The following is a 26433-nucleotide window of genomic DNA, read 5'->3' as shown; positions in this document are numbered from 1 at the left end:
GACAGGTGCTAAAAGTTACTGGCTTAAACTTTTTTTAATTGAAAAGAAAACTGACATTACACAGCACTTCTTGGTTGTTGTAGTTACTAAAAATCAAAACAAAGGCTTTTGTGATCTTAAGAGTTCAAAGTTATTCCCAGCATAACTGGAAATGTGGTCCCATGACAAAAAATTCCAGATGAATTTAGGTTATTTATAGACACATAGACAATGTATACTGATTGCAATATGCGAGACCGTGACTACTGGCACCTACTTTCATCAGAAATCAGCATTCACAGCAGGTCCAATGGCAAACTGAATCAGGCAATCTTGCAATATCTTACTATTTTTAGAATATATGAGAAATGTTAAGGCATTATTCTCTGTAGTTAGCAAGTCGGAGACAAAAAAACCCAAACTGCGATGACCAAGGCAATTCAATAGCCTGCCAAAACCAGCACAGTAACATTTTGTTATTTTCTCAACTCACCACCTCAGGCTTAGCAACACTACATTAAGCATCAAAACAGGTAAAATTTCTTCCCCTGAATATCACCTAATTCCAGTTAATATGAAGTGAAAAAGCAGATTTTCACTGGCCTCAAAAAACACTGATCTAAAACTTAACTGCCGAACACACAGCCTGGCCATCTCACATTATGACAACCATCAGGCCACAGCAGCTTTTTTTGTGAGTTGCCACATCTGCTTCAACTAGGCTTATGAGAACAACGATCTGCATTTACATTAAAGTAGCAAAGATGGCAAATGGGGGAAAGAGCTTTGAGATGGACTTGCCTCAACCTTGTCCTTAAAGGTACGCACATCAAGAAAATAAAAAAGCTTTTAAACTGGGGAAAAAAATAAATAAAATAGAGCAATGAAAAAAAAAAAAAAAGAAATTAAAACATTTCTAAAAACTTCAGAGCCTTGAAGTTACTAAGTCAAGAAAATAAGTATAAAATCCTTTATAAAAGAACTTCCCACTGCATCCTTGCAGGCAAGCCCTTGCTTACTGGACTGATTTTAAACAGATGAAAGATTTCCTGCGTTGCAGCAAATTCTGCCCAGTTCTCCCTGCTGCTTAGGAAGATCTCCTATACATCACCACAGAGATCTAGCTCTAAGTCTGTATCCTAATACTCAAAGTAGTCTTTCCATGTAAGGTTTCTACAGGTCTCTGCAATCTCTGCTTGATGCCTAGATTAGCCACTAGCTTCCTTGAGTTTAGTGTCAGAGCCTGAGCAAGTGAAGGACTACCTACAGTAGAGATTATATTGGCTTGGAGCACACAAGCAAGCTGGAAATACACACATGCATGTGGACAGATAGCACGCATTTCAGGAAGCTGAGGCAACTGGCTGATGTCACACAAAAGCCACACTCTTATCACCTTTGAAAGGTCACCTCCACCAAGAGAAGCTCCTGATGACAGGAAAAAGGCAAACAACACACCCATCTTCAGTCTAACCTCAGTTCTCAATAAGTTTCTGGAGCAACATTTTCCTGGAAACCATGCCCAGGCCCATGAAGAGCAAGAAGGAGACTGAGAATTTACCAGGGACTAACAAACTGTATTGACTTCTGTGATGCAGTGACTGACTTCATGAACTAGGGGAGAGCACAGTAATAGTTTACCTCGACTTTAGCAAGGCTTTCAGCAAGGTTTCCTTAGTATCTATACAGACAAATTGGAACGATATGACTCAGACAGAAGGACTCTAAGGTGGGTAGAAAACGGATAGGATTCTGAAGCTTAACTGAAGCCTGCAGGTTAAGGGACGTGATTATTCCTTGTTTTTAGCACTTGTAAGAGTAAGAGTACCTAAAGTGCTTCTTTGGGCTCTCTAGCCCACCACGCTGACTTAATGGAATGAGTTCAGTGATTGCAAGAGGACTACAGGGCTGCAAAGAAGGTCAAGGAGAGATCTAACTGCTGTCTTCACCTAAAGGAAAAGGAACAGAAAAGATTAAGCCAGGCTCTTGGAGGTGCACAATGAAAAAACAATAGATAATGCACAAGAGCTGCAAATTCTGAATGGATATGTGAGAAAAAATTTCCTGTTGAAGGCAAACATTGGAATGGGCTGCTGAATCGCTGGCCTTGGGGATATTCAAAACATCACTGGACATGGCCCAGAACAATTTGCTGTAAGCTAGCCCTGCCCTGCACCGTGATCTCAACCAGATGACCTTCAGAAGGCACTTTAAAATTAAAATATTTCATCATGATTCTATGATTTGGCCCATTTTGGAAGCAGTACCAAAATTCATTTGCCTCAGACAGCTGCAAGAATTAGTTTACTTCTTGTACAATGGAATTGTTGGAGCCATACCATTTGTTTAGTTACAGAGTGCTCTAGCATCCTCTAGAATGCTTTGTTAGGTTGAAATCCATGCATAGGAAGTGCAGACACAAGCTGTGGTCCTAATTCTTTCCCCTTTTCCCTTTAAAGAAATTTTAGCTTTTAGATATTGTTGGTCCTTGCGCTCTTATGAAGAAGCCATAAAGTAGATCAGTCTTCCAGGGGAATACAACAGCACGATTGATTTTAGAATATATACCCTCATAGTAATAGTAAAAAAAAATAAATCAATTTTTTGAGCATCACTGGAACTACTTATGTGTTCTTTCCCCAAAAAAGAATATTGTCATTTCCTTTTGTTCTGCTTAAAGGTTCTTCTTTGAGAATAATTTTTAGCCTTCAAGCTGAGAAAAATCAAACTGCTAGAAATTCTTGCAGTTTGGCTTCATTTCCATACTGCTATGAAACTGCAGTATCTCTTACCACCATGCATGTACATGTTTGCTGGAACTCAGAATATGTTACCATACCTGATCCTTTGGTGGTGTGTGAATAACAACAATTTAGTAAAACCTTATGCACTGGTCTGGAAAAAATAATCCTACAGCTAGAACAGGAAGTCGTGTCCTTTTTGCAAAAATAAGAAAAAACGAAATTTTTCAGACACACAAACTTAATGACAAATGCCTGAAAAGCTTAAATTTTTTTTTTTAAAAATCTGTTGTAATAAGAATTGTATCTTTTTTACTAATTGCATTTCTATAACTCAAGAAATTTTTATTGTATTTTCTTTCTCTTTGTTTTTTTCAGGCAACCTGAACTATTGCAAAATAACTGAAACTAATCTACAGCAAAAACTCTTGAAATTGTTCCAGAGGAAGATAAAAACAACATGAAAAGATCATTAAAGCAAGAAAGAGCTAGCATGTGTCATGGTCAGTCTGGAGCTGTGCCTTAGCTGCATGAGCAGCCAAACTGTTAAAGAACAGCAGCTGGGTTCCACCTGCCTTTCTGTCCATAAAGTTCCCTGAAAGAGCTGAAATAAACTTTGCCAGTCCACTCCTCTCTCAAATTTGGTTGATACAATGATCAGATTCTAGGACTTTGGCAGACAGCATCTAGACAGCTCAGCTACATAGCACTTGTCTCAGTAAATTCAGCTACTTAATGTTTTTCATTATGCAGAATTTACCTTTCAAGTAAAGATATCAACTTTTTATAAAAACTAAAAAAACCACATATGAAGGAAAATTTGCCTATAGAAAACCTGTTATATACATACTGTTCCATAATGTTCTAAACATTATGGCCCACAGCACAGCACTCAGATGAATGTTTTTTTGAGTAACAACTTACATTACAAGGACTTAATTCTGCCCATAGTTGTATATGTACAACTCAGCATAAATGGATGTTGCATGCAGACAGCCAAGAGCAAAATCTGGTGCAAAATATTTCAAAAGGATGAAAACATATTGGAACAAAAAAGCCTCCACATTTTACAAGTGAAGTAAAGGCAGAAAACCAGCTGTATTCATAACTACATAAAAACATTCTACATTAATGTCCCTAATTTCAGTAAGAATATTAGGAATATTGGCATAATAGGAAAGCTACAGGACTTCCAGAAGTGAATGACCCACATAACGTAATCAAAATCAGTACTAAATAAGCCACTGGAAAGGAACAAACACAAGGAGGTTATTAATGAAAAGATATACTCTCAACATGCAAGCTGGCAGCCACAAGTTAAGCTCAGAAGAATTACCTTCTTGGTTTTCAAACTGTTCTGACAATAGATGGTAGCAGCAGCCTACACTGCAAACTGCTTTGATTTCAGGCTTGGCAGTAAAAATTCGTAGAGTATTTGCAGCAAGATCACCACATGTATGTAGACCCACCATCACACAGTCCTAAGAAAAAGGAAAAAAAAGCAACAATAAAACATCTTTCTCTTCAACTGAAAGAGCAAAAATAACAACGAACACCAGAACTCAGACATGCTGCAAATGGTTATGGAGCTGTAAGGTTTAAATACACAACTCCATGAGGACTCCTGCTGTTCCACTCTAGAATTTCTCAATATAATAAAAGCTCTTCAGTGCTAAGAGAAAGTGGTGCTTTCCCTCTGTGGAGGGACTGCTCATCGCTTTATTCAGGGAGGAAACTGTGCATCTCTGCACTCCACCTTCACTGGCCCTAAGGAAGCAGAAGTTCAAGACTATGAATAGCAACTCATTTACCTGCCTGGAAGAGAACATGGGGTATTTTCTCTTGCCTTTCCTAGCTTTCCTGTTTTCATTATTACTACCACTGCTACTTCCTTTTCTTTAGATTTGCAGCTGTAAGTCTGGCTGGACTGACCTATAGCACTTCTGCTACTTTAAATTGCTGAAATCAAACCCACTTCCTAATGACAGCTATAATGTGAAGAGCAGGCTTTGTTATTTCCAAAACTGTAGCACTGCCACGGTTTTGCAGTGTGCCTACTACTATTCAACAACAAATGGGCATTTTATTCCACAGGACAAGGTCAGAACTTCAGCTTCAGATACTCTTTTGTTCTGTGCATTCTATTTCCTGCTTTACTTTTTCCTCAATGTCCCTTTTCTCTCTATTTCTCCATCCAAATTATCCCTCTTCTCACCATTCACAACAATATATTTCCTTCTGGCATTATTAGTTGGAATCTACATGGTAAACATAGTGTGACTTTGAATTTCAGCCTTATTCATTAACAGGGTTATCAACAAGAAATTAGCTCAGAGACATGCAACTGGGATACCTTTCTATAATCATTCTGACTTTATAAGCACATCTATTTTTGCTGCTTCATATCTGATTTTCTCACCCATGTGTACTATATAGTATATGTACATGCAAAACAGTAAAACGTCCCCTTTCCTCTTTTAATTCTTCCTGTCTCCCTTCTCACCTTCCACTTTGTGCTGCTTCTCTGTGCTTGCCCTCTCCTTGTCTAAAGATCCAAAACTTAAGTAGCAAAAGTTTAGTTTCAGTCCAGCTTAATTTTTGAAGACTTTTTTCCTATCAGTCAGCTTCAGCTCACCATTCCACAAAGCCTTTTTTCCAGTTTGGAAAAGTATGGAAGCTAAGGGAAGATGTGCACTTCCAAGGGCAGCATTTAAACCCCAGGACAGAAAAAGTTTGAGAGATTCTTTGAGGAGAAGGCTAGTGGTAGATGGCTACCACACGCAAGACAGAGGAAACATATTACAGTGCTCAAAACTTCTGAAAAATCCAAGGGCAGTCCATCTGTGTCAGGTACACTTTTGGACCATCATTGACTTCAGTGAGGTTGCCTGGGTGTAACAGAAAGTACTTTTTGGATCATTGGCTTAAGTGTACCAAAATTTCATATCTCAGTATTAGTCCTGGGCTATATACAAACATGCAACCCTATACCCATATTTCATCAGCTGATTAAATTCAGACCTTAGGACATAAATCAGTAAATACTAACTTTACACATTTGTCCCACATTTCAGAAAAAAAATAATCAATTTATGGTTACAATAAAAATTGTAAATATTTGTAAAACTATTTCTAAAAACTCTCAAAGTACTTTTAAAACATGTAAATGATAGTACATTTTAAAGTTTTATAATATCACACATACACATAATGTGCAGTTTGGTTATTACTATTTTTTAATACAATGAAGCTTTTACCTTTTCTGAAGCTTTTTTTTTAATAAAAAAGGCAGTGATAGAGCATTTCTTCCACCTTTTACACCATACAAATTACATGCTAAGAGAATACAGAATCCAACTACACAAATGTAAAGGCATATGCTTCATAAACAAACCCTGCTGCTCAGGCTGTCTTTCACAGATAGAAATGAGCTTGCTCCACATATTGTCAGATATTCAGTAGGATTCATTACCTCAAGTTACGGGGCCATTAGCCCAAACCTATGGTCTTGCATCAGAGATGAATTATACCCTTGAATATAATTGTTCAGTTACTACTGAATGCAGACAAGTTTTTATCTTTCCGTAAAAGGCTGAATGTATCTACCCAATCAATGTACATTAGTTCAGGCATAGGAATTAACAGCCATACAGCTTCAAGACTTCTGTCACTGTATTTGGGCAGCTGAATTTGGGTTTGTTTGTGTAGACACAATCCCTGCCAGCTGGTAAATTACTAAGAAAACTTAAAGTAACTCTGAAAAGTCAAAATATAAAAACATTATTTGCAAATAGGGCTCTTTACAAACTCTTTATGTTGAGTACTATACACAATATATTATCCTATGCTGTCAAAGTTTAAATGAAATTGCAAAAATATAAAACTTTAAAAATAAGACATTTCAGGAAAATTGAAATTCCAGTGCTTAACACATCCCTCTACCTGGTAAATAGAACTCTTTTCATAATAATTAGTTGTTATCTATAACCACACTTGTAAAACATCCAAATGTGCTAATATGTAAGCTGTTACCTTTGACAACTGATTAGTACCTACCCTATAAATTCTAAAATTTATATTTTAAATATATTATATTTATATATACATTATAAAAATATAATATATATTCTCTCTATATATAATATGCTGCTTTACATATTCAAAATAATCCCAACTCATACATTAAAATATAAAAAGAATCAGTATCTGCTAGACATACTTCTGCTAACTGGCTGAAAAACATTACTGAGCTAGAATATTCTTTTACATCACTGACAGCACTCGATGTGCACTAAGTAAGCATTATGCATGTATGGAAATAGCAATATAAAGACAACAGACAAACTACTTCAAGTATTAGTAATATAACCTCCAGATCTGTTATGATGTCACTGAGTTCTGTTTCTGCAGTGATGCAAGAGGTCACTGGAAAATACAGGTTTGATTCACTTGACTTGCTCGCTTTAGCCTTGAGAGATGCCATCTTTCTTTGTGCCTTTTCCTCTTCACAGAGTTCCCCATAGTTACACTGAGATGAAGAAAAAACTTCTACAGCATCAGCAGGCAGAAAATTTAGAATAGCAAGAACCTCTTCAGAAAGTTTGCTCTCATCAGATTGTGTCTGAGCCACCATATCAACTTCAGTTTGTTTGCTGGTTTCAGATGTAGCTATTTCTGTGAAACCACAAGGAACTAAATCTTGGATAGTCATTTGGTCCTGACTTTGAAGACTACTGTAATCATTTAAGGGCTGTTCATTGATTGCTTTACATTTAATTTCACTTTCCGCTGGCCTGTCATTTGCTTTTTCCAACCTCTGGCTTTTGAGGTTTTCTCGTCCTCGACTCTGATACGCTCTCCAGTGTTTCTTCAATTTTCTGTTCCTTTCATGAGCACCATCAGTGTTGCTGTTTGAAGAGTCAATTCCATAAACTTTTAAGTTATATTGCATGGACAAAAATGAACTCAGGTAGCCTTTTCCAGAGCCTATATCAATCACCTAGATAATGGGGAAAAAAAGAAAATAAAATTTACTCTATTAATGAGCAACAAGACACGCTTCAATTAAATGAAAAACAATTCTCTAAAAATTTAAGCATGGATTTAATAGCTACCTTATCAGTATCATCCCTCCTAATACACTTAGTTCTTTTGCTTTGTTGGTCCACCTTCTTACTTTAAAACACAGAATTAAGTCTTAATTGATTTGCTCCAGAAAACAGCCATCACAATGCTTATGCAATGCACATAAGTCCTGACTCTTCTGGGAGAGACTTCACAACATATTTTTTGACACAGAACTTCCTTCTGCTAAAGGAAATAACCATAAACCATCAACAACACTCCCCGCCCTTGCTGACCTGGCTTAGGATATACAGGTAGCAAAGAAAGTGTTCACAGTATTTAGCTTTAGGCACCTAACTCCCATACCGAGGAGCCTACTACCACTAGGTGTACAGAAATAAGCATCTTCAGATTCGGTGCCTAAATTAATCACTTCAGATGTGACCTAAAGACAGGTGATATTGATACCTGCTTTTAAGTCAGAACACTTATTTATATTGCTTTCCCATTCTGTGGAAATGATCCATACAGCTTTGATTAACATGACGATGCTTGTGTAATGAAACAAAGGGACCCCTGTGCTTTCCACTGCCTGTTCTGGAGGAAGGAGTGAATAGAAAGGGTAACTTTAGCTGATAGTTTAGTTTGTCTCATAGTTGATAGCATGTGCTAGTTCAGTGACTGATACAGCACAGAAAGGAAAACACTATACAGAGTAGTAGCAGAAGCAAGGGTAACCTAAGACCTTTAAGTACATAACCACAGCTTTGTATCATGTGGGTTTTTAATTTGTAATAAATATATAACAGAAAATTTTGCAAGAATAGGCAGAGTGACATTACTCTAAGGGAAGAGAATGATAACTTTCACTTCTGTTCAGGTATCTACTAAAAATTATATTGATCAGATATAATGACTTTGTAGATGTTCCTGAAAGTGTTTGATTCAAGAACATCTATGTGTTGCTGGTCTGTACAGATTCATAAGAAAACTTACACTGATATTGTAAAGTCCAAATAGGAGCATAAACTATGTGGATCCATTTTAAACTCAACTGCATAGTCTTTCAGCAAGTAGGAAAATTCAGTACAGCAATACTCTTACTGAAATGAAAAAGATTTATTCCTTGTTCTAAGAAATTTAAAGATTTGTACAGCCATGGAATTAGAAAGAAAAAAAATGAACCAATGTCACTAAAGACTACGTAAAGCAGTGAGGAATACACACTACTAGGTAAAAGTTGTTTACCTAGACTGCATGTGGCTTTCTCATCTGCACTTGTCATGTGATATTGTTGCATATTTGCCATCTAGGTATGCTCAAATTTCTTGAATGAAATCAGTACAGGAGTGGATTTAGTGAAATAGAATTGATATAATCTAAGGATACTTTTTGAAAATGTCATTTCTCACATTTATCACCAATATTCTCCTAGACTATTTAGAAGTGAAGGAAAGAAAAGTGTTCAAGGAATAATTTTACCCACTATTTTATGTAACAGATACTACTATTATGCAGAATACGCACACCTCCACTTCTACAAGGTTTTAAATTGTTTCTGTGAAAGGCAGCATCTGGACACAAGAGTCAGTCGGTGTGAATAGTTAGGTATAATTATTAGAATAATTATTAATTAGAATTATAATTATTAGAATAATTATTCCTGACTCCTATGTGTGACCTCTAGTCTGTAAAGACAAGCTGCTGTTTGGGTAAGGTTTTAGTTGTTTCCAAGTAAAAAGAAAACAGTAATACATTGTTAAATTAGCACTGGGAGAATAGTTTTAAAACTAAAGGAAAATTTGACTAAAAATAAGCAGTCAATGATCTTGTGCTAAACAAATAGACTGCACTAAATTAATCCCTGCCTTACCTTCCCTTGATTACATAAGGAAAGGTAATCAGCAATCCATAGCATATCTGCCAAGCATGAACTTTTAAAATGAAATTTCCATGATATCATGAACTCCAAAGGCCTTGTCCACAGTGATTTGGGTACTATGTTTAAACACAGTTTCTGGCACAGTGCAATCAAGAACTCAATTTCCAGAAGCATTCCAACATTTCCCAGCACCAAATCACAAATTTAATGGATGGTGAATGCAGGATTATATCATACTTACATTACGCATTGCAACTCTTGCTGCACATGCTGCAATTTCCAAGGAAAACTTTCACATATACATTAAAGAAAACAAATGTGCGTTTAAGCAAAGAGGAATCATCACTGGCTTCTTTTCAGAGCTGTATCCAGAACTTCTTTATAAAATAAAGTTCCACTTGTACAATAAGAACAATGTTTAAAAGGGGCAGTAAACAACTGAAAAAAACCCTTTAGCTGGTTTGCTTTAATGTTTTAATTCAAATCATTAACCTAGAAGTGATTACACTCGTAATAAATTTTTTGCTTTTATTCTTATTTTACCATTTATTATATTACATTATAAAATAACACAAGAGAGCAATATCCTCTACCACCCATTATACCTCATGGGCATGGAGGTGAATTGGAGGGCATTTTTCAAGCCGTCAGTGATCTATAATATCTGACAGAAACACCCTGAGGACATGTGCTGTTATAAAACATGTGTTGTGTTTTCATAGCTCTAGATTTTTTAATTAAATGCTGCATATATTTTGTTTTGCGAGAAGGACAGAAAAAAATCAATAAGGAAAACTCTCCTAAAACTTTACAATTCCTATGTTTTTTTAAAGTTGAAAGGTAACCAAAACATAAGGACTTGCTTTTTAATAACTGAGAAGGAGGCTTTTGTTTTCTTTTTTTTCCCATTGTAACCGGAAAGCTCTTTTCATATATTAGGGATTTGTAACTTTGCACAAATAAATTTTTCAGTATATGACTAAAATGGAAAAAAGTTAATATAGAGCAGTTGTCATTTCATATTCAGTGATATACTGCAATAATATTTTTCATTAAATGTTACAATTTTTTCAAGAAATAAACAGAAAATAATACTCTGTATAAAGATACTCCAAGCCATCTGATAAAAGTGCATAAACATTGGATGAAATTGCAGCATATTGACAGATACTTAATCATGATTGGTTTGAGATTTTATTAGTAACCAGATACATCAGGACTTAGGTTAGGTCATTAAAGTGGCTCTAATTTTTACCCTCCTTTCCTTTTATTCCTGAATCTCACAGGAACTATTTAAAATATAAATGAAAGGGCTATATGAAACACCACCTTCCAGAAAACACAGAGAACATTTAGTATTGCATTATAAGCAAACTACAGCTTTTTCAGTACGTGAAAGTCTTCAACACTTGAACAACTTACACTTGCCTCGAGCAAAAGGTAATTAAGGCAAAAGACATGCTAATGATAGAACAAATTACTTTCACAAATCTGCTGCTACTGCATTTCTATTCTTTAAAGAGTGTATCCACTTTATAGCTGTTGAGGGCACCTACACTTGTCACTGTGGCTGGCTCTTGAAAGAGCTGCTGGAGAGATTGCTTTCCATTGCTGTAAGCAATCGCAGATGCCTACAAATTGAATGTGTCTCATCCAGTAACATTTGGCCTTAATTGCAGCCCTTTATTTACTTGGTAATCCCAGCTGTAAGGAGAAGACTACCTAAAACTTTGCCTTCATCAATTGTTCCTCACAAAACAGATGGTCAGGATTCAGTTTTAACTTCTGTTTCCAAGGTCACCACAGCACTGACCCAAACCTATCAAGAGTACTGCATCATTTACGGTATCTAAATTAAACTTTGTCTGAGCCAAATAACTTCCTAATCAAAGTTCAGCTTCAGCAACCCAGAGCTGAATCCAAGTTTTGGGGCTTGCCCTTCAGTCTATGGCAGCAGTAGCAGCAGCACCTCAGGATGCTGCAGTTACAGCTCTACCACAAAACTGAACAGAGCATGGCTGTAAGGACTCTACCCCCAGCACCACTCATTTTTAGCCACACCATTCATTTTCAGCAACCCCCCTGGTGCAGGTATGAAGCAGGTCAACTAGCACTTTCCCATTACAAAGGCCAGGCACAATATGGGGGTCAAGATATGCCAGAGACCAGAGTAATACAGACTCAGACTGCCCAACTGCAGCTGTCCCGTCCCCCTTACCCACACCTGACACATTAATTTAAAATTATCCTCAGAGATATTTACTTAGGAATAAAAATAAAGGCTCAGAGGGAATATGTTCAGCATAAAATCTGGACAGATACTTTATTAATCTTTGATTTTAAACAAATAGAGCTTGTTTTCCACAAATCTTTGTGGGAATGAATATTAGGCTGGAGGAAATTAGTCTCCACTTACACTTCCAGCCCCTTTCACAGAAAGCAAGTGCACCTCAGATGTAAAAAGCAATCAAATACAGTGTCCAGAGACACTAGACATCTACAGTTTAAAGCGAGGATGAAGCTACATTAGCCAGTTACTAGCACCACAGAGATTAAAATGATTAAACCAACTCAGTTTACCCAGATACTTAAAAATTTAGTCTTGCCGCAACAAAGGTCTAAGATGTGGAATCTAACAGAAAGTTTAGCATTGAAAAAGCTTACAGAAGAATTACATGTACGTAACCAAGGCAATGGTATTGATGTACTTTTGTCTAACAGAATGTGAAATACAGTACTCAAAAAATGTCAGGTATTCAGGTATTGTTGTGATGCTTGTGTTTTGTCAACAGATCCATAAGTAAACATGTATGAGGTTTTAATGCAACAGTGATCTAGTGCACTGTGCAATCATCATTACATGTAAAAAAAAAAGGTAAGTTACAATCAAATTTGAGAAAGGAATCCTGCAATTCTTCTCCATCAAAGGATGAACTTGCCATACGATGTATGAAACAGCCAATTCATAGCGTAATCACTGCGTGATAATGATATTTGGTGTCCAGATCTCATACACATTCTACTAAATGTACTTCATGTACACTCCGTTACATAAATCTCTGCTTAATCTTGTCTGTCTTCAAACTAAAAATATCATAACTAAATTCCTAATTGATAGATCTCAATCCATGTTAATTAAATGTGAACAGCACTAAACAATAGGAAACAATTTAAATTCCTTGTGCCAGAATAAGATGAGCTTTCAAAATGTCTCAGATTTTCTGCTTTGGTCTCTATGTGGCACTCCTGCGTGCCTGACAGAAGAAGACTGAAGTTTTGATCTCCTACCATAAGCATCATTATGGTAAATTGCCAGCAATATACTGATAAACAAGGCAGTACCCACATATAGCAAAAAGCAGCACCACTTTTAGCTGCTCAACATATAGAGGACAATTATAATTTCTTAAACTTTTCCATGAGTCATAAAATGATTATGAATCACTGAAAGGCAGCTCCTTCGGAATGATACATTTGTAATCAAAATCGTCCTCAACTTGGCCCTAAAGGGTCTTCTTTACCTTACAATTATTTCCAGAAAAACTAGAATAGCAGTGACAGACATACATCAAAATGATGTATTTGAACACAATCAGAGAACAATTTGGAAGATACATGGTAATATATAGCAAGAAATGCTTTCTTACCTGCTTTATATCACAATAGTTCGCCATGTGGACTACCAGCTCTGACATCACCTGCACTTCATGTGATTTCTTATTATTCATAAACTCATCAGTTTTGATACCTGTATCAGATTAAGAAATACACATTAACACAACCCATAATAATAAAGATTTGTGATCAATCAGAAAAAATACCTACCTAAAAATACGCTACAGTATTTTTATATTTTAAGGATAGCAATTTTTAACTAAAAACTCACTAATTACAAGACTAAACTACTGAATTACAGATGAGTTAGTAAAATTCAACAGTGTAAAACTTAGTAGTTGGTGTAGTTTTTTTAAGATGTAGCATATGTAATACCTGACCAGATATTAGACAATAGTTACTACTATAAAACTACTATTTCTTCCTATTCATAAAAAATTTTTATTTTTGTGTCATTTATCACATTTACATATGTGAAATATAAGGGCAGGGACAATCAATAATCACACAGTACAGCTTCTTAATTCTGCAGATTTGCTCACAATCTCAAGTGGCAGATTATCTCAAAAAAATGTTATGAGTGATACTAGGGAAATTCAAAGGCAGATGCACTTTAATTTTCTTTTTTTACCCTATGGATGGGTTATAGAACTGTTACATCTTTATGGTAGAAGATCACTCATTTCAGTGTTGCTGGAGGGTGTGTTAATGAGATGGAGTCAATCTCTATCACAGATTTACTGCTTGTGGAGAATACCAAGCACCCACTTGCTAATCTTTACATCCCCCAACCAAAGGAGGAGCTCAGAACTCGCTGCTTTGGGAGAAACCCACACATTTCTCTCAGGGGGCCAACACTACAATACACTTGGCTCCAGTTAAATTGATGGAAATTTTTGTAAGTCTGAGTGATGGTAGAAGAAACCGGATCATTATTGATGAGCATGTTCCTAGAAAACAAACCTTTTCTACATGACTAGGCAGATTAATATACTTTCCCATTCTCTGTTTTCTGCACAGTATTCTGTTCATCTGTCCAGAAACTGATCATTAAGCAAAAAGCTATGTTCATTCCTTGATCAGATCATGCTGGGAACAGAGCCAAGAGTGTTACTTCTTTAAAAGAGAGTGGGGAATTGAACTGAGCTCATGAGAAACCCAGTGTTTTCTCTATTTTTCCCCAAACCCACAGGATTTCTCTATTCCTTAAACATCTGTTTTTTTATAATAAACTGTTATGACAATACTTAAAATCTAATATAAAGTCTATGACCTGACAAAAGAAAAAATAGACTAAAATACTTTTAAGCAAAACAAACAGCAGAAACAAGTGTTTGTCATTTCACTAAAGACTCTCCTTAACTTTAAAATTGTGAAGATCCACATAGTGTTTCTAAAAACTCTTAATTTGTAAACATTCCAAATGAAAGAAAAAAAGACAGAAAAAGTCTTTTTGTTTATATTTGAACATTTTTGCGTCTAGATAGGCTCATGAGTCAAAGAAGCAGAACAGGAACAGGAAGAAACAGACATTTAACTTCTTGACAGAAATAAAAGCTGTTTGACTTCTCCAAAGCAGCACTGTCACTTTGAACTATCACCACATATTGCACCTTTTACTCTTTGCTATATTATCAAGTCAAAAGACTGAATTGGGTAATCCTGTGTGAAGCACCATTTCAGACAGTACTTGAGCCAAATTAAGTATTTCAAACATGGAAGAAATCAAGAAATCCAGACACAAGACCCAACATACAAAAGTTGAGGTTCCAGGTAGAAAAAACATAGTTTGCTTATACCTACATATAAAAAGTATTTATCACCTTAGCTACTAAAGTTTCTTAACCATTTTTATAATACTTTTCCTGCTTTTTGCAGAATCAACACTGAGCTTATATTTCAGCTCAGGGAAAATGATACTGTTCACAGAAAATTATGGATTTTTAATAAATTTTACTGTTGCTACATTTTCTGCAGAACTCTGATAGATTTTTTTACATTATTTTGAAAACCAAGACATATTACAATCTAAGAGAAAAACTGTATTTGGGGACTGTTTTATATTGCCAAGACAACAGCAAATTTGAAAAAATATGTATACTACTTTTAAACAAACTGTAAGTTCACTGTTATCACAAAACTACTTTCTTAAAACACGTAATTATACACGTAGATCTCCTTACTATGTGTACAACTGATGCAAGCAGAACAAATACTAACTTCAAAAACTGCAAGAAATTTAAAGATCTATCTCCTTTTGTGATGAAAAGAGAAACTGGGGTTTGAATACTTCACAGAAGTACCCTGGATATGATACAGTAACAGAAAGCTTAATGTTGCTAGTTTTAGCTGGTACCAAAATGTTGTTTGTTTTCCATTGTGAACCCCTAGCACAGGTAGCTGTCTTCCATTTGAAAAACTGCTTCAACTCTATGCCATTTACAGCTACATCTTTAATTGTGAAGCTGAACAAATTGAGGAAAGACTGTCTTATACAGGGCTAATGCAGATCTTCCTAAGATCTCCTATGGCAGGATGCAGGAGTTTTATACCCCAGTTACCTGTGGAAATTCAGATACACCAAGTAAAAAAAGAAGCCATTCAAAGTCCACACCAGTCAACACCACCTATACAGAAGTTACACTACTATGATTTAATTCCATAAACCAGAGTGAGGGACTGGGATAACCCTATACTAAAAAAAGATTGTGGCACAGCGATATTCCACTACATGGAATTTAAAGATGGATTCATTAACAGTCACTGCACGACTACTACCTTGGCCATAAACACATTGAAAAGGTAGAGAGTACTCTTAATCCAGTACCCCAGCAACCCTCACTTTTTATATCAGGTATGTGTAAGAGAAATACTCCCTGATGACTTTCTCCCCTTGGGCCAGGCTCTTCTGGACCCTATGTGCTCAGTGCAAGCAACCTGATGGTGCAGTAAGGAGCACAGTGACCTTCATCAGGAGGCAATAAAGCCCTTTAGACTCAGAACTTCATTCTGAGTAGCTGTGTCCACAATACGCTTAAAATGTTTCTGCTTACCAGTTATTCCAAGGAAGGATAGCAATATGTCTAAGTTAAGATGGTGCAGAAGTTAGAGAACTATGCAAGTATGCAAACTGTGGGAATAGGCTCCTAAGCATGTTTGTCTTAGAAAAAGAAAATATATTAAAAACATCTGAAACATAAATGGAATTATCCTGATACATACTTTTCAGAATATGAGCAAGGCCATCATAAAGTTGCCAGTTTTCTCAGACTTACACTTCTCTTAACTTGCAAGCTTTAGTATGTCAGGAAATGAATATATTTTCTGAACTACAGAATTAATTCCAAAATATCTAAAATAGCTTAAAGTTAAAAGATCACAACTTTGATTTGGCAACTTGCATGTTACAGTTCCATAATTTGGTGTTTTGTTTCTGCCAAACGATTACCAGGAACTTCAATTAAGTTAATTTAACTGATATGTACTGCCAACTCAACACAAAGGTTTTGAATTATAATACTATTCTATACATTTGGAACATGTTTTATTTTTTCTGTGAAGTACAGTTTAGAATTACTGCATCACAAACCCAGGCCCCAGTTACCCAACTGAGCAACAACACACAGAACAAAATATTCAGCAAATGCCTTATTCCTGATGCTCCATTCTGCATGACAAGATGACAGAGTCCTTGTAGTTTTGCCTATAAAAGCTAACCCAGGTATGAACTCAAGTATGAGTATAACAAGGTAGAAGTAGAGAATTACAGAAAATTAAGCAGAACACAGGGAATGAGGGCATAATAAAAATGAAAAGAGCTAAAATGCAGAGAGAGGAAAGGCAGCATACAGTTATCAACAAGAAAGAAGGGTTTCAGATGAACAAAGAGCAGAAGGAAAGAAGTCAGAAAGTAAGCCCAAAGCACAACAAACCATTAAGACTATCTCAGCTACAGCATTTTAGTATTTCTGAAGAAATGAAAAACTGGGGAGCCAGCTATGAAAAATGGCAACACTGGAAGATCACTGTCGAAAATAGGAGAGATGCCCAAACTACACATAATAGTGCTATCACTTAAGATAACAAACATCAGAATTTTAACATCTTATAGAGAGAAAACATGCTAGAAGGCAAAGGCAGAGAGCTGCTGAGTCTGTCCCTGAAATACTAATGAGAAATCTAGAAGACAGTGACAAATCTGTAAAGACTAAGGACTCCATGAAGAGCACATTTTCAGTGAAAACAACAGCAGTCCAAGTGAACATAACTGCCTGTTTATCATCTGATAGAAAAAATATAATCAGGAGTAGGACTTCCAGTGTCCAACTTGATGCCAACTTGAGAGTGTTTCAATTTAATTTCTTTAACTACAGAAAATGAAATTACTCTAGTTTTATGACATATAATCAGTACTGGTCCAAAATATACATAATTAATAAAATCTTTTTTTCTGAGACATCACACACTTATCGGGCCATATTCAGCTAAATGCCAAAGCACGTATTTAATACCAAACACAAGACGGAACAAGAAAACCCATTTGCCAGATTTTATAAAAACCGCAAGAATAATGGCCATGATTCCTGCCGCTGAGGAAGAAGACAAAGGGAATTAACAAGGTATCTCCAACAGTGATGTACCTGCTTGTCTATCTCACCTCATCCCCTTCACAACTGAATCTCAGGAAAGGTCTATAGGTACTGAATTCTGTGACCCCTTTGCTCAAATTTTAGCAAGATAACCCATTTCCTCAACGAAGGCAATGAAGAAACTATCTAGGAACAAATGAAAATATGTAGGAAAAAAACTCCAACAAACCACCCCCCAAAAACAAAACTCTGCAAGTCCTGTAGTGAGTAAGTAAAAATTTAAATACAAATGTAAATATACCTGTTGTTCCTTGACTGTCTCCCCTCAGTGCTTCAAGTACATCTTTTAATGGGGTACATACTCCAAGGTTGGATAAAGAATAGTATTTAGCAGCCAGGGCAAACAAATGTACATTGATAAGCTTCTTGGAGTTTTCACAAAACACATTGGAAAACATGTCATCTGCTGTACAGAAAAGAAAAAGAAGATACTTATTTAAACAGTGCTTATTATCTCTGTAATAGGGCTCACAGAGAACTACAAGCAATAAATACTTAGTATCAAGCAGAAGTAACCATTTATTTTGCTTCCATTAAGTGGGAAAACTTTATTTTTCTTCAGCTGTATTCCCCCTTCAGAACTGAGGTCAAATTTTGCTCTTAGCTGAATTAGTGTAAATGTGGAAAAATCCATTGTTTTAGCAAAGCTACCTCAGTATAATTGACAAGAGAATTCAGTCAACATTATCACTTTTCTTTTGTTTACAAATTTGCTCATTATACATTTCCTAGTCACCCCATCTAACAATACATACTACCAGATTTTTTCAGAAATGCAGCTGTTCAATATATGACATGTTTTGATTTACAGGCACTATATTCACATACTTTCCAAGCTGCTTTGTAACTCCTGAATCTGCTGGGAGAATTAAATTAATTTTTACTACCAATCAGGTGTGAGCCAAAGTTAGATTCCAATGCCTATTTTGTTTGATCCAGGATGAAATGCTTCAGTTTGTTATTACTTAATTCTTAGTTTCAAAAATGTATGTTTGTTTTTAAGTGAAACATATTGGTATGAACCATTTAGTAATTTTGCAATTGTTGTGTATTGTCTAATTCCTCTCTATTTTAGCTAAAACTATTTGCGAATTCTACATAGTTTTGCTAATAATTTTAAAATATCTATAATTTGTAAAACTGTTAACAAAGATTTAGAAAATATCTGCTGATTTGCCTTTTGTCTCACGGATAGATATTGAACAAGTACATATCTAGGACGGCAGCTTTCCTGAATCTGGACTACCCACCTGCATAACAGATACAGCTGTTTTTATTGACCTCACTCTAATGCTCTTAATTTGCCTCCATGACCACAATTAAAAGTCATCCATATATTACAATTTATTGAAAGCAGTACCAACAGTGTCAAAATATCAATTTTAATGATATTACATTATTACAGTATAATATTACAGATATTAGCATGAGTCCAGGAAACAAACCTTGGACTAAGAAAGGATAAATATTGTCTAAGTTATGACCAGCTTTAGTAATATTTCAGTATCTGCATGGCGCCTCTTACTCCACTTCTCTCTACTACAGCATAAAAAAAGCAAGCCACGTTCTCTATCATCTATGTTGTTACTTCAACTTCTGAAGATCCAGTAACTTCCAGTTAGCGAACCCTCATGGATAAGGGTGTAATATGATACTAGAGAACAGAAATAAAGAGAAACAACAAACCGGAATGAAGACTGCGATTTTTAGGGAGAAGGGATAATTCTGCTTTCCAATGTCTCTGTAAGATTTGTTACAGAAAGACGAGAAATTAGACGTGTGCATTTTGAAATGACTAAAGAAAAATACATTTCCTTTCTCAATGCCTTCAAATCAAGCAAATAATGGAAGAGATTAATATAATGGGATAAGATAATCAAATGCTTTTGGACAATAAACAGAATTACCCTTTTTTTCCTCCCCAAAAAAAGTTTCAACAACCATAAAAGGAGGTGAGTATCTACACACAAAGAGAACTTTTGCTTTCTGACAGGTAATGTTATACAAGGAGTTATTACAAGAAACTGTCACAGTTTCAGTTACTGCTGAAGAAGAAAAAATTCATTTTCTTTTTAAGAGAGGTTCACTCATTTAACTTATTTTATATTTCCTGGGAATGAACAGCATTCCAGAAAATTTATAGACATTCACAAAATGAGTGTAGTATGAATCAGTAAAAATGCACAGAAATTTCTAGGTATGATGCAGTGGGAAGAAATCACTAGTCTGTCAAGAAAGAGAACAATGCCTAAGAGACTCAACAAGCAATTATATGCCAGCAATTACTGAGAAAGCAATAGACACGAGACATTAAGTCAAAAGGTGCAGAGGGATATTTTGACCAGCCAGCTGTTCAGCAGTTTTGCCAGGTGAAGAAGAAATCTAATTTTCTTGATGAGAAGTGGGTGTTCCACTTTGTTTCACACACGTTATGACCTCTTTGAATTAGTATAGTATTTAGTATCTCATACTGGGGAAAAGTGCAGACCATTCTAATATACATTTATGTTGTTCTTAACCTCCAAATTTGATTTCCTCAATGACCAGCATGGTTTGGCTTTTTTTTTCTTTTTTTGTTAGAAAACAATGGAACATACAATCTTTTTATCAACTGGCACACATTTTTAAATACATTGGCCAATCTTGTATGACAAGACAAAACAAAAATTGGTAAAGCAAAAACATTTTCCCTAAAATCTACTTCTTTTCTTCATGAAATAACAGAGATTTGAGAATACATTGGAATGTCACCCTGTTACAAAATATTTAACATATGTGAGATGAGAAACATCTGAATAAAATTTGATTTTTGTAATTTCCATTTGCATACATGTATATTACATATCTATCAAAATATTTTGGTTTATAAGCAGTATTTTTTCAAAACGTCTGGCTAGATATTGGGTGTTTTTAATTAACTTTTATATTTTAAATACACTTAACTGTATTGTTAGTGGGGAAAAAAAGTGCTTTCTATCATTACAGTAGCATCAGATACTTGGGGGCGCAAGAAGAAATACTGCCATTCTACCTCCATAGTAAAGGTTAGCAATAAAACTCATGAAAACAACTCATTTTCACATAACAAGTCTATTAGAAGACGATTTTCTTGACTCCAAGTGTACCAATATAGGCACTCTTTCAGTAATATTAAGCAGCTTAGAATTGTTCTTAATGTAAGCTTTCTAGTGGTATTAGCAGAAATAAACAGAAAAAAACCCTGAAATACTCTATAGGTGTCATAAACATTACACTTCTATATTTGCTTCAGATCAAAAGGCAGAAATTAATGCAAATGTTACTGAAAAATTGGGTACCTATATGTTGTTTATAAACATGATCTATTTCGATATTTGAGACATGTTTGTTTCACTACAATGGGCAGGATCTTTAAGTACATTGGTTTCCTTTATTGAAAATAAACTCAGTATGCCAATGTTAATACATGGTACAGAACAGATACTGGAAAACATTTATTTCAACATTAAAATATTTTGTTTAGCTAATTACATCAATGCCGTACTGAAGCTAAATCCGGAGTGAAAGCTAGTGCACTCTCATCAGTTTCTACTGCAAGGTCTACAGTCACCTTTTTTCAAACTGGATCAACATCAACTTCTTGGATACCGTAATAGCCATAGCGTTAACATCTACCTATCACTAAACGCAAGAATGCCATTGACCTAAGACACTTTGCTTCTACACCACCAGCCATTACCCAAAACACAGCAAAACCAGTATCTTACCTCCTCTGTAAAGCATATATATCATATACCTCATTGGCAATTTTCACCCAACAATCACTGTGGAAATAAACATCATGTGAATTACATATACAAACTTGCCACAACACAAAAGGTGGGATGCATCATCCATGCATATACCCATCTCACACCACGCTACCCTGATGCTGATACAGAAAAGCATTTAACTTTCAAATAGCTCACCAAGATCAACAGCATAAGCAAATACTCTGCAGATTAGAGTTCGCAGTATTTAGCAACCTGTAAGGGCCCTTTCTGAGAAAAGGCTTTGTTCTTTGTCCGGGTACCAGGTTGTAGAGTTATTATGCCCTAAAATGTAGTGAGGAAGCACCTAACATTAAACCTGGCTCTCTGAGCTCACCTACAAAGCAATTCTGTGCACACCTGTCTGCAATGAGGGGAATGCCCAAAGCCTCCCACAGCTTAAATCCTGATCTGGGAAGAAGAGATCTCCTCAGATAAGCATAGGGGGAGTAAACAACTTAGTGGAGTATGAACTAGCTGCAAAAGTGTTTTCCTGCATGTAGGTATGTTCCAGGGCAGAACTTGGGTGGTTAAGTGACTGTATATAGCCAGCACTTATGTATGCAATGGGGGATCTCACTTGGGGTCTATGCTTTCATATACCACAGCAACCCAATCTTACTTTCACCTTATTTCCTGCTGATCTCACTGTATTACACAAATACCATTTACCTTGAAACTTTGTAACTTTCCTAGGTTAAAGACTGATTGTTGAAACCTGGAATTTTCTGCTTCTTTGTCAGAACTGGTGAAAAGCTTGTAAACCTGCTGCTTACCTGCTTTTGCTTTTCTACCACCTGACATAAAATACATTAACTCTCCTTACAAATCTCACTCAACTGAAATTAAATGCAGTAATACCCCTGTTCCATAACTTCCCTGAATTTTGTCATATGATGGAAGAACATGAACAGAACCAGTAGGATGTCATACAAGATCACTAGTATGCCATCTGTAATAGCATTCCTACCAAATTTAAATTGTTGTCCCAGCTTGCCAACTAGAAGAAAAAAAAAACTCAACTATATTAAGGTACCTGAAGCATGACTTCAAGCAATGGAAGGGCAGTTGTTGTACTAAGTGTTATTTATGAATACTAAAAATATTAGGTTTCTCAAATGTTTCTACTGTGGCTGCGCAGATGAAACCTAGTATGTCTTTTAACTAGTCATTCTATACAATTGCAAATAAATCTTCAGAAGATAGAAACATATGCCAAAAAAGTGGAATTATAGTACAAACCGTAATTTACAGTAAAATATGAAAATACTTAAACCAGATTTTTCTATGCCTGTGTCCAATTTACAGCTATGACGTGATAAACAAGATGCAATACGGCAAATGTCAGTTTTTTGATGTATAAAAATACAAACCAGTTTTCTATAATCTAAAAATGGAGCTGAAATTTTCCTGTGGGGTACAACTGAAAAGAAGGGTTCCACCCTTCATATGGTCATTATAATGAAATATCTTCTGATGAGTATCTGAAAATATTATTTGAAACTGATTTACAGAACATGTAATGTAATGTTCTGTAACATGATTATCTTGCATATAGTACTGTGCAACAGAATTATAATTTCTTGCTTGCTGGCTTCTAAAACTACAATTCGGCACATGTATTTGTCAAAATCCCTATAGCAGCATAAAATATTGTGCAGAACAATATTTTTTTGCCAATCTGCAATAATGTTACTTTTTAGTTTGCAGAGCTATGCGAGTATGAACAGACAACTTCACATTTTCAGATCAATTCTGTCAAATGGAGCTTGTGTTTCCCTATAATTTAATTTGGGATCCCTATCAGAACAGACTCTAGAAAACTTTTCATAATAGTTTGGCGATTGTGAATGTATAGATGTAAAACTTCTCAAACTCTTAGGAAGCAAAGGTTTTACCATGTGAAATCAAACTTCATTTTACCCGTATTTTGAGTAAGGTGTTAGGGGTACATGATGCTATCATTTGAGCATGCAAAATAAATCTATTCTCATAGTCACACTCCAAAAAAAGGCAGTCCTATGAATGACAGCATGTTCTGAGAGCTTTTTAGTACTCACTTCAACGTAAATATAAATAACTAACACTTAAATACCTGATAATTTTGAAGAAAACCATACATAGAGTTACTATTCTAGAGGAATATAAGGATGAGTCATTTCTGTTTATGTTGGGTTTCAACATCTCTAATGGTTGGTTTCTGATTTCTAATGTTATTAAGTTGTAATAATGCACTCAAATAAGCTATGATATTCAGTTTCTCAATCCTAATTTTAATACAGGCTAACAGTGCATTCATTTTCAAATATAGATAGAAGTTTGAAGGTATATTCATTGAGAAAGTCATATTCTACTATGACGTATTTTCATCATTTGCCTGGAAGGACAGTTATCATGCAGTCAAACCAGCCAGGCATGAACCACTAAATCAAATCAGCAAGCACATGCCCGTTCCATTACAGTGCCTCCAGTTTTGTCACGATACTAGAGAACCGTTGAGTTTCTCAAAACCTTCCAAATGTTAAACAGCGTATTATAATTTTGATGCTAGAAAAAAAGGGCAATTCTCTCTTTTTTTTTTTTTTTTAATGAGCAGAAATAATCCTTGCAGAAACCAAAGAAGAAATATTTTAGCCACAGCATGAGGGCTTCATACCTTTCTAAAACACGATTCATTTTACCCATTTTGTTCCATTGATTTCTGTATAAGATTCTGTAACATATATTTTGAATACAGATCATTAAATGATTTTCCAGTTTTTAAATCTGCAAAACAATATTCTGCCTTCCCGATTGTCTTTCTGTTCTATGGGCCACCACTTCGATGACTGAATCATTTTGTGGGCTTTCCCATGAAAACAATAAGATCGGGGTAAAATTTCCTTTAATTTTTTTTTTTTTTTGATGACTTCACCTAATAATTAGTCTTGTTCCAACCTCTATTTACATTTACTTTTATGTCCCATTGCTCAAAATCAGTTTTGACTCTGACATCATATGTCAAAAACATTGAAAGTTTTTCCTCACTGCTTCCCAGCACATTTGCTTGCTGACTGGACCACTGTCTTGTTTCCATCTGGCGCTCGAAGTTAATTCATTATCCAGTGTCTTTTTCATGCACAAATAAATTCTGTGGGTTTTTTTTCCCAGATATCTCAACCTTCTAAAAATGAGTCTCACAGTTAATATTTTGAAGGTCTTTAGATCCAAGAGAGAAATGTTACACATGATGTAGCAATTCATAGTTCTTCAGTTTCTTTCCAAATCCAAATCATTATCTTAGCTTGTTTTCTATGCCAAAAAGTATACAGCTCCACACGCTACTTTCTGTGGACCCTTTCATGACACTCAACATGCTTTCCTGTCTCACATGTAATTTAATGTAGCATTTCAGAGCTAACGCTATGAGAGTTATCTGTGCCCCATAAGCTTTGGCATGATGCAGGTCTTTCTCAGCTAAGTGCTTTGTCAGAAATTTTACCTCAGTTTTGAAACTGATCTCTTTGCTTCGACTCAGCCCCCCAAACACCATACCTTTCAGATGCTTTATCTTAATTTCTGTGCTTTGCCTTAAAGTGTATTACTGGTATGTTTCCCTTCTACTTGGACTGCAGTAAATTCTGTAACAGTTTCATCACTGGCTTCCTATTGAGTTACTTGAAAATTACTAAAAATATTAAGTGCTTCTTAAATAGGTCTTGTCAGAAATAAAACTGCTCTCTGTCTTCCTCTGCCAGGCACTCATTATTACAGATATATAGGAAAGCAGTGTTTAAGTCTTTTCCAGCTGTCCTCCACATTTCCAGAGGTTCAACATTTGGCGGACTTTTAACTGTTACATCTTTCCACTCATGTGGAAAAGGGAATTTTTTGGTTCATTTTACTTATGTTCTTCGGAACTTTGTCAGTGAAGGCATCTGACAGGAGCTTCATCTCATCTCTCTATGGACAGGATGAAATTTGTAAGACGAGCCCGTCACCACAACTGCCGCTACCCAGAGCCCCCCGCCCACCCCAACCGCGGCGGTCCCCGGGCGCCTGGGGAAGGTGACGGAGCGGGAGGGGCTGCGGCCGGAGGCGGCGACCAGACGGGAGCGGAGGCCCGAGGGCGGCGGGTGGAGACGCAGGGGAAAGAAAGGCAGCTCGGCAGAGCGCTGTGAAACGCTCCCGGTTTATTACTGGAAGGAAAATGATTCCGGACGCAGACAGGAGGCCCATGGGGGGGGCTTCAGAGGGACACCGGTGCCACCTGCGGGGCGAGAGGCTGCCTAACGGGACCGCGTGCCTCACCGGTGTCCCGGCAGCCCGCGCGTGAGCGAGGCCGCCGCGCTGCCACCTCCCCTTCGCGAGCCACCGCCCCGCCCCGCCCCGCCGGCACCCGCCCTTACGGGTGCGCCCCACCGCCCCCCGCCCCGACTCACCCCACGGCGCTGCCGCGGCGCCGGAGGCCTCCCCCAGGGGGCGCCGCAGCGCCAGCGGCCCGGCGGAGCCCAGCGCCTCCAGCACGGCGACGGGGCGCGGCGCCACCAGCCGGTCCCACAGCCCGCGCGTGTAGAACTCCACCGTGTGGGCGCGGCACAGCGGCAGCGCGCGCGCCAGGAACTGCGCCACGCGCCGCAGCGTCCCCGCCGCCTCCGCCGGCGACAGCTGGGGCGGCAGCGCGCCGGGCGGCCGCGACATGCTACAGTGCGCGGCCCGAGCCTGCGCTCGGCTCG

The 26433-nt window shown here is 36.7% G+C and overlaps 1 protein-coding gene and 1 long non-coding RNA gene across 8 annotated transcripts in view; one reads left to right on the top strand and one right to left on the bottom strand.

Moving 5' to 3' along the window:
- Positions 1 to 26398, bottom strand: part of METTL25 (methyltransferase like 25) — a gene marked incomplete at its 5' end in the record, with an annotated part of 64741 nt that extends 38343 nt beyond the window's left edge. For 5 of the 7 annotated variants that reach the window (XM_080393269.1, XM_080393272.1, XM_080393271.1 and 2 more), the window contains 5 exons: positions 4057 to 4201; positions 7090 to 7719; positions 13314 to 13414; positions 18172 to 18336; positions 26140 to 26398. In XM_080393269.1, coding sequence (XP_080249395.1) covers positions 4057 to 4201; positions 7090 to 7719; positions 13314 to 13414; positions 18172 to 18336; positions 26140 to 26398 — 1300 coding nt within the window. Of the gene's footprint in view, positions 1 to 4056; positions 4202 to 7089; positions 7720 to 13313; positions 13415 to 18171; positions 18337 to 21676; positions 21734 to 26139 lie in introns of all 7 variants that reach the window. The other 2 variants (XM_080393275.1, XM_080393270.1) reach the window with 2 other exon arrangements.
- The window catches only part of LOC308066250, a 600281-nt gene that overhangs the window by 399405 nt on the left and 174443 nt on the right, over positions 1 to 26433 (top strand). The window lies entirely within an intron of this gene.

Source organism: Falco punctatus (genome assembly GCF_963210335.1).
Source record: "Falco punctatus genome assembly, chromosome: 6".
NCBI classification, from domain to species: domain Eukaryota; kingdom Metazoa; phylum Chordata; class Aves; order Falconiformes; family Falconidae; genus Falco; species Falco punctatus.
This window is presented reverse-complemented; position numbering and strand designations above follow the sequence as displayed.